The 12694-nt window shown below is 44.6% G+C and overlaps 1 protein-coding gene across 12 annotated transcripts in view; it reads left to right on the plus strand.

Annotated features, from left to right (window-relative positions):
- Positions 1-12694, plus strand: part of SMARCA2 (SWI/SNF related BAF chromatin remodeling complex subunit ATPase 2) — a 403813-nt gene that overhangs the window by 386189 nt on the left and 4930 nt on the right. For all 12 annotated transcript variants that reach the window (XM_077249116.1, XM_077249118.1, XM_077249115.1 and 9 more), the window contains one exon: positions 6701-6833. In XM_077249116.1, coding sequence (XP_077105231.1) covers positions 6701-6833 — 133 coding nt within the window. The remainder of the gene's footprint in view (positions 1-6700; positions 6834-12694) is intronic.

A 12694-nucleotide genomic window follows, 5' to 3' on the forward strand; every position in this document is an offset into this window, starting at 1 on the left:
TCCCACCGACAGCATTGATAACCTGGTAAAATCAGTCTGCAACACCATGGGCATTGAAGATTCTAAGGTCCCTAAAACGCAGCAGGATATCATGTTCGCTGGTCTGTCAGAAAAGAAAAGACCCTCCTTTCCTGTAATAGCGGCAGTAAAAGATCTAATCAAGAAAGAGTGGGAAAGCCAGGGGCAAAGGGGTTTACCTCCAACCTCAAAAAGACGTTATCCATTTAATGATGATGAGTTCTCATTATGGTCAAAAGCCCCGAAGGTGGATGCAGCAGTGGCATCCACATCCAAAAAATCCTCACTGCCCGTGGAGGATTCGGGCTCATTACAAGACCCACTGGACCGTAAAACCGACACTCTTTTAAAAAGAGCCTGGGAGTCATGTACGGGAGCCTTTAGGCCGGCAATATCGGCTACATGCACCGCCAGGTCCATGCTAGTCTGGCTAAATGACCTGGAAGAGGGACTAAAAAGCGGTCTCTCTAGAGACAAATTAATATCCTCTATACCTTTGATTAGAGGGGCTACAGCCTTCCTGGCGGACTCATCTGCTGACTCCATACGCTTGGCGGCCAAATCAGCGGGACTCACGAATGCAGCACGTAGAGCCCTGTGGCTTAAGGGATGGAAGGGGGATCCCCAAACAAAATCTAAATTGTGTGGCCTCCCATGTCAGGGTGAGTACCTGTTTGGTACTAAACTAGACGAGATCTTAACTAAAGCGGGAGAGAGAAAAAAGGGCTTCCCTAATGTTAATTACCTTCCATCCTATAGGAGAGCGTTCCGGAAGCCAGTGTTTAATAGAAGGAAAGATTTTAAGAACCAGGACCGCTGGGCCACTAGAGACACCAAACAAAGGGGTGCATTCTTCGGGAAGCGCCCTTTCAAACCTGAGGACAAACCCCGTTAGAGCGGATCTACCTGTGGGAGGTAGATTATCCTCCTTCGCAGATAAATGGCGGCTGATAACATCAAATAGTTGGGCAAATGATCTTGTCACCTCCGGCTTAAAATTAAGATTTTCCCGAGTCCCTCCGGACTCATTTCTATTGACTTCATTAAAATCTCAATCACAACAGGAGGCATTGGAACAGGAAGTAATGAGTCTTCTGTCCAAGGGGGTATTGGTGGAAGTTCCACTTCTTCAGGAGGGCAAAGGGTTTTACTCCCCGTTATTTCTAATACCAAAACCGGATGGATCATTTAGAACCATTATAAACCTTAAAAAATTAAACACCTTCTTAGAGAATCAAACCTTTAAAATGGAGTCTATCCGTTCCACCATAAAACTCCTGTTTCCCCATTGCTTCATGACGGTTCTGGACTTGAAAGATGCGTATTACCATCTCCCAATCTTTAAAAAACATCAACAATATCTCCGCGTGGCGGTTGTCATAAAAGGATATATACGGCACTTTCAGTACACAGCAATGCCCTTTGGACTGTCAATTGCTCCAAGGGTATTCACTAAACTAATGTCAGAGGTCATGTCATTTCTAAGATTAAAAGACACCCTCATAATCCCATACCTAGACGACCTTCTAGTAGTAGGAAAATCCCCCTCACAATGTCAACAAAGATTAAATCACATGATTTCATCCTTGCAGAACTTAGGATGGATAATAAATTGGGAAAAATCTAGGTTAATCCCAACGACTCGACAGGTATTTTTGGGGATCATATTAGACTCTATAACTCAAAGGTGTTTTCTCCCAGAATCTAAACAGATGACGGTGAGGAATAAAGTTCAGTCTATACTAGATAAACCTATAATTTCCCTTCGGGAGGGTATGTCCTTACTTGGCTCCTTCACGTCATGTATACCAGCGGTTCCATGGGCCCAGTTCCACTCGAGGTGCTTACAGTATGCAATTTTAAATGAGGAGATAAAATTACATGGCCGATTAGACGGTAAAATTTCCCTTTCTAGTGACGTAATCCAATCTCTAACCTGGTGGTTACAACCAGATCATCTAATTATCGGGGTTCCCTGGGAGGTTAAACCCTCAAACATAATATTTACGGATGCCAGCCCTCATGGTTGGGGGGCACACTTGGGGAACCAGGTTGTCCAGGGGCTGTGGTCGGGTTCGGAATTAGACGACTCATCAAATAAAAAAGAACTAAAAGCCATCTATCATGCCCTATGTGAATTCCTCCCACAGTTGCACGGAACACATACCAGGGTTCTCTCAGACAACATGACATCAGTGGCTTACGTCAACCATCAAGGCGGAACGAGATCAGGCACTCTCATGTCTATAGCCGAAAACATCTTGACTATAGCCGAAAATCATCTTCTGTCCTTATCAGCACTTCATGTCCGAGGGATAGACAACGCGAAAGCAGACTTTCTCAGTCGTCATACCCTCCATCAGGGGGAGTGGGTGTTAAATCGTCGGATATTCAGTATGATAACTATAAAATGGGGTATACCCGACATAGATCTCTTTGCCACAAGAGACAACAGGCAAGTAAAAACATTCGCCTCAATGTTTCGAACAGACAACCCCGATGTTCTCGACGCCCTCCAGATTCCATGGACATTTCAGAAGGCATATGCCTTTCCCCCGATGGTTCTTCTTCCAACAGTCATCAGGAAGATAAGAGAGGACAGAGCGAGTGTGATATTGATCGCTCCATTCTGGCCAAAGAGACCATGGTTTTCCCTGCTCAGAGCCATGTCCATCTCGGATCCATGGATTCTCCCAGAGAATCAAGATCTGCTTTCCCAGGGGCCCTTCAACCACCCTCATGTGAAGGGTCTGCGGTTGACAGCCTGGGATTTGAGAGGCAGCTGTTAAAACTAAGGGGCTTCTCTGATAAACTAATCGATACCCTATTGCTGAGTAGGAAAAGATCCACTACATCGATCTATGTAAGAGTATGGAAAAAAATTTTAAGCCTCTATCCCTCAGCCTTGTCAAATGAAATTCCAGTCCCTATTATTCTTGAATTTCTCCAAAGAGGACGTGATTTAGGCCTCTCAGTTAACACCTTAAAAGTGCATGTTTCAGCGCTAGGGGCTTTATATAGTCACAACGTTGCAGGAGATAGATGGATATCCAGATTCATCTCAGCCTGCCAGAGAGCAGAGCCAGTCCATATCCCCAACTCACCTCCTTGGGATGTTAATCTGGTCCTTGAAGCCTTGACAAACCATCCGTTTGAGCCTCTAGATTCTGCTCACATTAAATATGTCTCCCTCAAGACTGCTCTTCTTGTCGCCTTAGTATCGGCAAGAAGGGTAAGTGACATACAGGCGCTATCAGTAGATCCTCCATTTATGTCAATATTGCCAGATAGGATTGTCCTAAAAACAGACCCTTCCTACTTGCCTAAGATGTGTACTAAATTCCATAGATCTCAAGAAATCCTTCTTCCTACCTTCTATAATAACCCTACGAATCAGGAGGAAGAAAAGTACCATACTTTAGATGTGAGAAGGGCTGTGATAACCTATCTAGACAGGACTAGTCCCTGGAGGAAGAGCAGGGCTCTCTTTGTTTCCTTCCAGGGTCAAAGAAAAGGAGCTGGTGTTACCAAAGGCACATTATCCCGATGGATTCGGGAGGCGATATACCTGGCCTATTCGTCTAAAGGGGTAGATCCACCTGAGACTGTAAAGGCACATTCCACCCGGGCGATATCATCATCCTGGGCAGAGCGGGCAGAGGTTCCAATAGAACTCATATGTAAGGCCGCAACCTGGTCGTCTCCTACTACCTTCTATAGTCACTATAGACTAGATCTATCTGCCTCCACTGACCTGTGTTTCGGTAGATCAGTTCTTAACACGATAATCCCCCCCAAATAACTGTCTCTGAAAGTCTCTCAGTGGGTGCTGTCGTGGCGAAGAGAAAACACCGGATTACGTACCGGTAATGCTCTTTTATAGAGCCACGACAGCACCCCTTCACTTCCCTCCCTTATATATTAGTTTGCATATGAGCACGGATAAGGGTGATTGGTTCTTGTAAATATTAGTAGTTTAAGATAAAATGATAATAAATTGCCTACTAATACTGGTGGGCGGTTCCTCGCAATCTCTGTAACCCAAACTGTGGGAGCGAGGGGGACCGCCCCTTTTATCTCTCCATAGGGTTTCCTGTTCCTAGGGGCGGATCCCCTCTCTCAGTGGGTGCTGTCGTGGCTCTATAAAAGAGCATTACCGGTACGTAATCCGGTGTTTTTATATAGTATTACCACTGGCTTTGTATGTGTGGGCCCCCCCCCAAAAAAAGAGGGGGGGTTACCTCTTTATGGGGTTTGTTATTCCGCTGTTTTTAAATGTTTTTATTGGTCCTCTGTGTGTTTTTGGACTCTAATAAATAAATGAATCATTCTTCTATTAATTTATTGATATGTGACATTATTGTCTAGGGTGTTCCCCAGTTGGTTGTCTTTTTTCCCTTTTCATTTTCATTCGTTACAAACTCATGTCCATGCGTACACCATGTTAAAGATTGATACAAATTACACATGCGGATCATACGCTGCACACACAGATGCAAATGTGAAACAAGCCTTACACAGAGAGCTTGTGGCCGTTACCTCTGACTTACGGTCAGTTAGGAGTTGCAGTCACAAGATGGCAGTGCTGGATCTGACCAGCGCTGGGAAGAGCAGAAGACAATGGCTGTTGAGTATAATACTAGGGTCAGGGAATATAAATATATACGCACTGCTCCAAAAAATAAAGGAAACACTAAAATCCCACATCCTAGATATCACTGAATGAAATATTCCAGTTGTAAATCTTTATTCATTACATAGTGGAATGTGTTGAGAACAATAAAACCTAAAAATCAAAGTGGAAAATGAAGTTACATTCTGATCCATCTTCGGTGGAAATGCCTCAAGACAAGGAAATGATGCTAAGTAGTGTGTGTGGCCTCCACGTGCCGGTACAACCTCCCTACAACGCCTGGGCATGCTCCTGATGAGGCGTCGGATGGTCTCCTGAGGGATCTCCTCTCAGACCTTGACTAAAGCATCCGCCAACTCCTGGACAGTCTGTGGTGCAACGTGATGTTGGTGGATGGCGCGAGACATGATGTCCCAGATGTGTTCAATCGGATTCAAGTCTGGGGAACAGGTGGGCCAGTCCATAGCTTCAATGCCTGCATCTTGCAGGAACTGCTAACACACTCCAGCCACATGAGGTCTGACATTGTCCTGCATTAGGAGGAACCCAGGGCTAACCACACCAGCATATGGTCTCACAAGGGGTCTGAGCATCTCATCTCGGTACCTAATGGCAGTCAGGCTACCACTGGCGAGCACATGAAGAGCTGTGCGGCCCTCCAAAGAAATGCCACCCCACACCATTACTGACCCACTGCCAAAACCGGTCATGCTGAAGGATGTTACAGGCAGCAGATCGCTCTCCACGGCATCTCCAGACTGTCACGTCTGTCACATATGCTCAGTGTGAACCTGCTTTCGTCTGTGAAGAGCACAGGGCGCCAGTGGCAAATGGGCCAATCCTGGTGTTCTGTGGCAAATGCCAAGCGTCCTGCACGGTGTTGGGCTGTGAGCGCAACCCACATCTGTGGACGTCGGGCACTCAGACCATCCTCATGGAGTCGGTTTCTAACAGTTTGTGCAGACACATGCACATTTGTGGCCTGCAGGAGGTCATTTTGCAGGTCTCTGACAGTGCTCCTCCTGTTCCTCCTTGCACAAAGGCTGAGGTAGCAGTCCTGCTGCTGAGTTGTTGCCCTCCTACAGCCCCCTCCACGTCTCCTGGTGTACTGGCCTGTCTCCTGGTAGTGCCTCCAGTCTCTGGATAGTATGCTGACAGACACAGCAAACCTTCTTGCCACAGCTTGCATTGATGTGCCATCCTGGATGAGCTGCACTACCTGAGCCACTTGTGTGGGTTGTAGAGTCCGTCTCATGCTACCACGAGTGTGAAAGCACAACCAACATTCAAAAGTGACCAAAAATCAGCCAGAAAGCATTGGTACTGAGATGTGGCCTGTGGTCCCCCTCTGCAGAACAACTCCTTTATTGAGGATGTCTTAATAATTGCCAATAATCTCCATCTGCTGTCTATTCCATTTGCACAACAGCATGTGAAATTGATTGTCAAACTGAGTTGCTTCCTAAGTGGACAGTTTGATTTCACAGAAGTTTGATTTACTTGGAGTTATATTCTGTTGTTTATTATATATATATATATATATATATATATATATATATATATATATATATATATATATATATATATATATGTATATGTGTATATATATATATGTATATGTGTATAATGTATGTATATTCTGTTCCCCTTATTTTCTTGAGCAGTGTATGTATGTAGGCATGTGTGTGTATATATATACTGTGGATATACATACATACATACATACATACATACATACATACATACATACATACATACATACATACATACATACATATTTCAATTATGCACAAAAAAGACTGACCGTGCGCACATGGATGTCATCCGTATTTTAACCAAGTACTGTCTGTTCCTGCTTATTTGATACTAGTTTAGAAAATATATGCATACATATGTTTTTTTTAGGTGGCTGTAGGGTATGGGGGGTTTGCATATTCTAGAAAAAGGCACGTTGATGAAAACTGGATGTTTACTAGATCCAGCACACGCCTGAGAAATGGTCCATTTTTTGGATCTGACCCAATCTTTCCTTCCTTTAATTGTGTGTAGATATATGAGGATTCTATTGTTCTACAATCAGTCTTCAAGAGTGCAAGGCAGAAACTTTCAAACGAAGATGAGAGTGAAGAGGACAGCAATGAAGAGGAAGATGAGGAGGATGAAGATGAATCCGAATCTGAGGGTAAACCTTTAATTCATAAATATTACTTTTATATTTTCAGAAAACCTTATCCTTAAGATGCAAACTGACTGGCTGTAATTTTGCCGAAAAAGTAATAATCCCTCTAGAAATTTTTTTTCTGTTTTTCCATAACTTAACACACACAATGTAGTATTATAGAAGTATAACATGAACTGTGCAAGAAAAGGAACCAAATGCAAAAAAAAATTTTGTTCTCGTCACCTGAAACTTTTTTTTCTTCAATTTTTGGTCTTTGTGGTTGTTGTGCTGTTTGTGAAGGCTTGTTCTTTTTCGCCGTGAGACAATGTTTTTATTGCTCATTTGTGGGCATTTATGATTTGATCGCCTCATAGTGCAAGTTTTCTTTGCTGTTGAGATAAAATATACACATATAATAGACAAATATACGGATACCACATATGCTTTTTTTAAAATTTTCAATTGGGGAAAAGGTGGATGATCCGAACTTTTATATTCTTTTGAATTTTTTTTAATATGTAAAACAAACCTTTTTTTGCTTGTATTGGTTAGACCCATTAAGCCCTTGACATAGCCAATTTTTATATATATTTTTTTTATTTCTTCTTCTTCCAAGAGCCATAACTTTAATATTTTTTTGTTGAACACAGGCATGAGGGTTTGTTTTTTGCAGTACAAGTTGGAATTTTATTCCCATTTTCCAGTACACTAAGTCGTAAAAATAAGTGGTATCATTCAAAAGTACAAGTGCATTGAAATTGCGAAAAACAGCACAATTATGACATTGTTTTTTACAGCATACATTGTGTGTTAAAAATTACCTGACAACATGATTCTCTTCATCTGTACGATTATGGTGATCCGAAACTTGTTCAGTTTTTTTTATTATTTCAATGGTCAAAATTTGAATGTAAATTTAAAAAAAGAGGGTATTGTGTCTCAGTATTCCAAGATACTGTAATGTTTTCATTTTTTGCTCGATTAAGTTGTGAGGGCTTATTTTTTGTGGTGTGAGACAGCATTTTTATTGATACAATTTTGTGATATATGGGACACTTTGATCTCCTCTTAAAGTAATTTTTTTGCGGTATTCCAAATAAAAACTCAGTTTTGGCGTTTTTGTATCTTTTTTTTGTTTACGGCGTTTACCAATCTGGTTAATTGTCTTTACGCTTTGATAGATCTGACTTTTCTGGATGCATTAATACAACATGTGTATATGTATTTGTGTTTATTTGTTTTTTAATGGGGGGGTGGGAATTTAAACTTTTGTAGTTTTTTTTACGGTTTTCAGACTTTTTAACCCCTTCAAGACCCAGCCCTTTTCCGTTTTTGCATTTTCGTTTTTTGCTCCCCTCCTTCCCAGAGCCATAACATTTTTTATTTTTCTGTCACTATGGCCATGTGAGGTCTTGTTTTTTGCAGGACGAGTTGTACTTTTTAATATCACCATTGGTTTTAGCATGTCTTGTACTAGAAAACGGGAAAGAAATTCCAAGTGCGGTGAAATTGCAAAAAAAGTGCAATCCCACACTAGTTTTTTGTTTGGCTTTTTTGCTAGGTTCACTAAATGCTAAAACTGACCTGCCACAATGATTCTCCAGGTCATTGCGAGGTCATAGACACCAAACATGTCTAGGTTATTTTTTATCTAAATAGTAAAAACAAAATTCCAAACTTTGTTTAAAAAAAAAAAAAAAAAATTGTGCAAATTTTCCGATACTCGTAGCCTTTCCATTTTTCGGGATCTTGGGTCGAATGAGGGCTTATTTTTTGCGTGCCGAGCTGATGTTTTTAATGATACCACTTTTGTGCAGATATGTTCTTTTGATCGCCCGTTATTGCATTTTAATGTAATGTCGCGGTGACCAAAAAACGTAATTCTGGCTTTTTAAATTTTTTTCTCTCTACGTCGTTTAGCGTTAATCCTTTTTTTTATTGATAGATTGGGTGATTCTGAACGCTGCAATACCAAATATGTATATAGTTTGATTTTTTTTGTTATTGTTTTATTTAGAATGGGGCAAAAGGGGGGCGATTTAAACTTTTCTAAATATATATATACATATATATATATATATATATATATATATATATATATATATATATATATATATATATATTTATTTATTTTATTTTTTTTCCATATTTAAAAAAAAAATTGTTTTGTTTTTACTTTTGCCATGCTTCAATAGCCTTCATGAGAGACTAGAAGCTGGCACAACTGGATCGGCTCTGCTACATATGAGCGATGCTCAGATCGCTCCTATGTAGCTGAATTACAGCATTGCTATGAGCACCGACCACAGGGTGGCGCTCATGGCAATCCGGCATCTGCAACCATAGAGGTCTCAAAGAGACCTCTGGTTGTTATGCCGACGCATCGCTGCCCCCGGTCATGTGACGGGGTTGGCGAAGCACGTATTTCCTGCCCGATGGCCGGTAGCGGTAGTAAAATGCCGCTGTCAGTTTGACAGCGGCACTTAACTAGTTAATAGCGGTGGGTGGATTCCACCTGCCGCTATTGCGTTCACATGTCAGCTGTTCAAAACAGCTGACATGTCGCGACTTTGATGTGAGCTCACCGCCTGAGCCCACATCAAAGGGGGGACACGACATGTGCTGTACTAGTACGGCACGTGTCATGAAGGGGTTTAATCTTTTTTTCTCTATCGTCTCTCATTGGGGGACACAGGAACCATGGGTGTATGCTGCTACCACTAGGAAGCTGACACTATGCAAATAAAAAAGTTAGCTCCTCCTCTGCAGTGTACACCCCACCGACAGGAAGTAGGATGTTCAGTTTAGCTTAGTGTCAGTAGGAGGTGGACACGGGTCTTTCATTAGACCCTTATCTACCTCAATGTGCGTCGTTTTCTTTCACGTTTTTCCAGAAGGGATACAGGGTGAAAAGTCACACCTGTAATCCCACATTATGGACTATGAGTACGGCGTGTACTGCCACCCCGTATCCTCATAGATCCCTCAGCAGGACCATGATCCTAGCACACAAGCGTGCTTAGAAGTCCGGTCCTAGCTCCGTCCCCCACCCACTTGCCCACCAGAGCCTGACGGTTGGAGGAGACGAGGACGTCCATCACAGCTCCCTGGACGTCTCATACCTTCCTTGGATTAAGGTTAGTAACGGACTACGTGGGATGTGTGAGGTGAGTATTTCCCCATCTGTCCCAGAGTAGGATCGTCACTGTTACTAGGCACAGGTCATCTTTGAATAGAGCAGTGGACATAGTGCACAGAAAGAACAGGTGAGATCTTGTTACGCACAAGCACAGGATCAAGTCCCCAATGGGTAACAAGACAGTCCTTTAAAGCGATCTTAGCTGCAGACAGCATTTGCAGGCACAGTCTCCCTCATCTGCACGGCGGCCTTTGCAGGCGGCTGCACCCCTTCTTGTGCCCCGCCGGCGGCCGCACTATCCTTATGCCTTACACCGTATGCCTCTCCGTGGTTGCCTTTGCAGGCAGCCGTGCTGTTCCCTTTATTTCCGGCGACCGCACTGCCTCCCCTTTTTTCGGCGTGGCAGCCCTGCAGCAGCCGCGCCGCTTCTTCTCCCGGCGCCCTCTCTGGCGGCCGCCTGCCTCTAATTTAGGCCCTGGCTTCTACTCAGGCCTACTCTTCCGGTGCCAACTCCGCCCACTTCCTCTTCACTCGGGCGGGCTTTTCTCCCGCCGACTGTCATAGCCGCCCACCGGCGCCATCTTGGTGCTCCCCTACAAGCGGCATAGTCTGTCCCCATTCCTGTACAAAGCGGCTAGCTCCGCCCACTACTCCCAGCCACCCCATTCGGCCTGGGATCGCCGCTATCTTGCTGGGGAGCGCTCTCCTCCGGACCCGGTGGCTATTCCCGACCCCCCTTCCGAACCAGCATGTGTCTGTTCCGGCCGGGTTCCCCGCCTCCATCTTCATGCTGGTGCCCGGAATCTGTTTCCTGATGCCTGTTGCAGCTACAACCTTGGAGCAGACTACAGGACACTACAACGGCTGTGAGTAGCGCTGCTTAGCAGTTTGGCACGCCTCTCTGCATCTCTTCTGTTCCCCTAACCTTCTGGCATTCCTTAGTAGGTATGCTTACCATGCTTAATCTTATAGGAGACTGTTCGTCCTCCTTTCATGCAAGCTGGTCACTGGTGTAATTATATTCTATTACCGTGCAGACCCGTGCAGCCACTGGCGTAATGCAGTCACTGGTGTAATACGTAATAGTACTCAAAGCCGTGCAGTCAATGTTGTATCAGTACTCTAGACTTGTGCAGTCACTGGACCCGTGCAGTCACCGGCGTAATACGTAATAGTACTCTGGAGCCGCGCAATCACTGGCGTAGTAGCACTCGAGCCGTATAGTCACTGGCATAGTAGTACTATAGCCGTGCAGTCACCGGCGTAATAAGTGCCCTAGAGCCGTGCAGTTACCAGCGGGGTATGGTACTATGCCCCACGCTGCCGTCATCTGTGCCACGGTCCGCCCCTCACCCTCCACAGGGAGATGGAACATTATAAAGCCTGCCATATGGCATTCACTTCGTAGAGGGTTTCAGTTGCACATTTCTCCTCAGAGTTTTACGTGTTGTCACTCTGCTGTTGTGATTTCTGCTATTGTGGACCCGTGCCTTGATTTTCAGCGGTGCGAGGCTCGGCTATTTCTCTACACACAGCGATGCTAGAGCCCTGGCATATCAAACGTTTCCATTTCTCCTGCTCTCAGACACTCGTCCTCCATCTCCCTTAAGCCTCCTCCGGATGCAACCATTACACTGCTCTAAGCAGAGAGGGGAGCTGCTCCTACTCACTTCACGACTGCAGTGTTCAGACCTGACTTCCAGCTGGTTAAGAGTCCGTATTTCCCAGCAACGTCTGCTGTGGCTCAGCGGATAAAGAATCTGACCACAGATCGCAGGCGCAAAGTTTGAACTCAGGTGCACGACAGAGAGTAGAGTTTTGTCTCACCGTTGACAAGCCTACTGTTCTACCTTCAGGAGAAGGAGCATGGTAGGACATACTTCAGGACAGATTCCGTGCCGCGGCTTACTACACGGAAGCTATTATTCTGCATTATGCTGTCAGGTATCATGACCTAGACTGCAACACCGAATCAACTCTCTCCTATACCCTTCTCCAGGGTTCTCCCGTACTCTATCTGCCATAGTCGCAGGATACCGGGAGCCGGTCGCAGCAGTACTCTATCTGCCATAGTTGCAGGATATCGAGAGCCGATCGCAGCAGTACTCGATCTGCCATAATTGCAGGATATCGAGAGCTGATCGCAGCAGTTCTCTATCCGCCATCCAGGTTTCACACGCACCACCTTCCAGGTACAGTACATTATTTGAAACTGTCATATCTTCAGCGGATCAGACGTGTCTTGGACTGACCACTGCAGTGGTACTGGCGTTCTGTACTGTGTTTAGGTAAGTCAGGCACACTCTCCTATTCCTCCCGTCGATTGCAGAAGTACTCTGTCCGCTCTCCAGGTTTCAGAGGTCATCTTCCAGACACATTTAGTCAATCCTGCCGTCGTTCCAGTGGTTTAGACGTGCCAGAGATCGACTGCTGCATTGGTCTTGCTCTTTTGCTCCAGAGTCAGGTAGGTCAGAAGCGCCCTCTATCACTCTCTTAAGGGTCCTTTGCAGCATCTGCCTAGGCTCCCCTTTAGTCACCACTCAGAGAGAGGTGCCTGGTATTTATCACTTCTGGTTGGCTACCTCAGCGGTTACAATCCGCATTCAGGTGAGTCAGAGGCACAACTTTTACCGTGTGTTTCACGGTCAATAACGTTTGTGGTCTATTAACAGCTAAACAGAAGATCTACCACGTACCACAAGGCGGATCTCAGTGCCACAGGGTGGACCTCAGTGGCACCATA

This window comes from Ranitomeya variabilis, chromosome 1 (genome assembly GCF_051348905.1).
Source record: "Ranitomeya variabilis isolate aRanVar5 chromosome 1, aRanVar5.hap1, whole genome shotgun sequence".
Taxonomy (NCBI): domain Eukaryota; kingdom Metazoa; phylum Chordata; class Amphibia; order Anura; family Dendrobatidae; genus Ranitomeya; species Ranitomeya variabilis.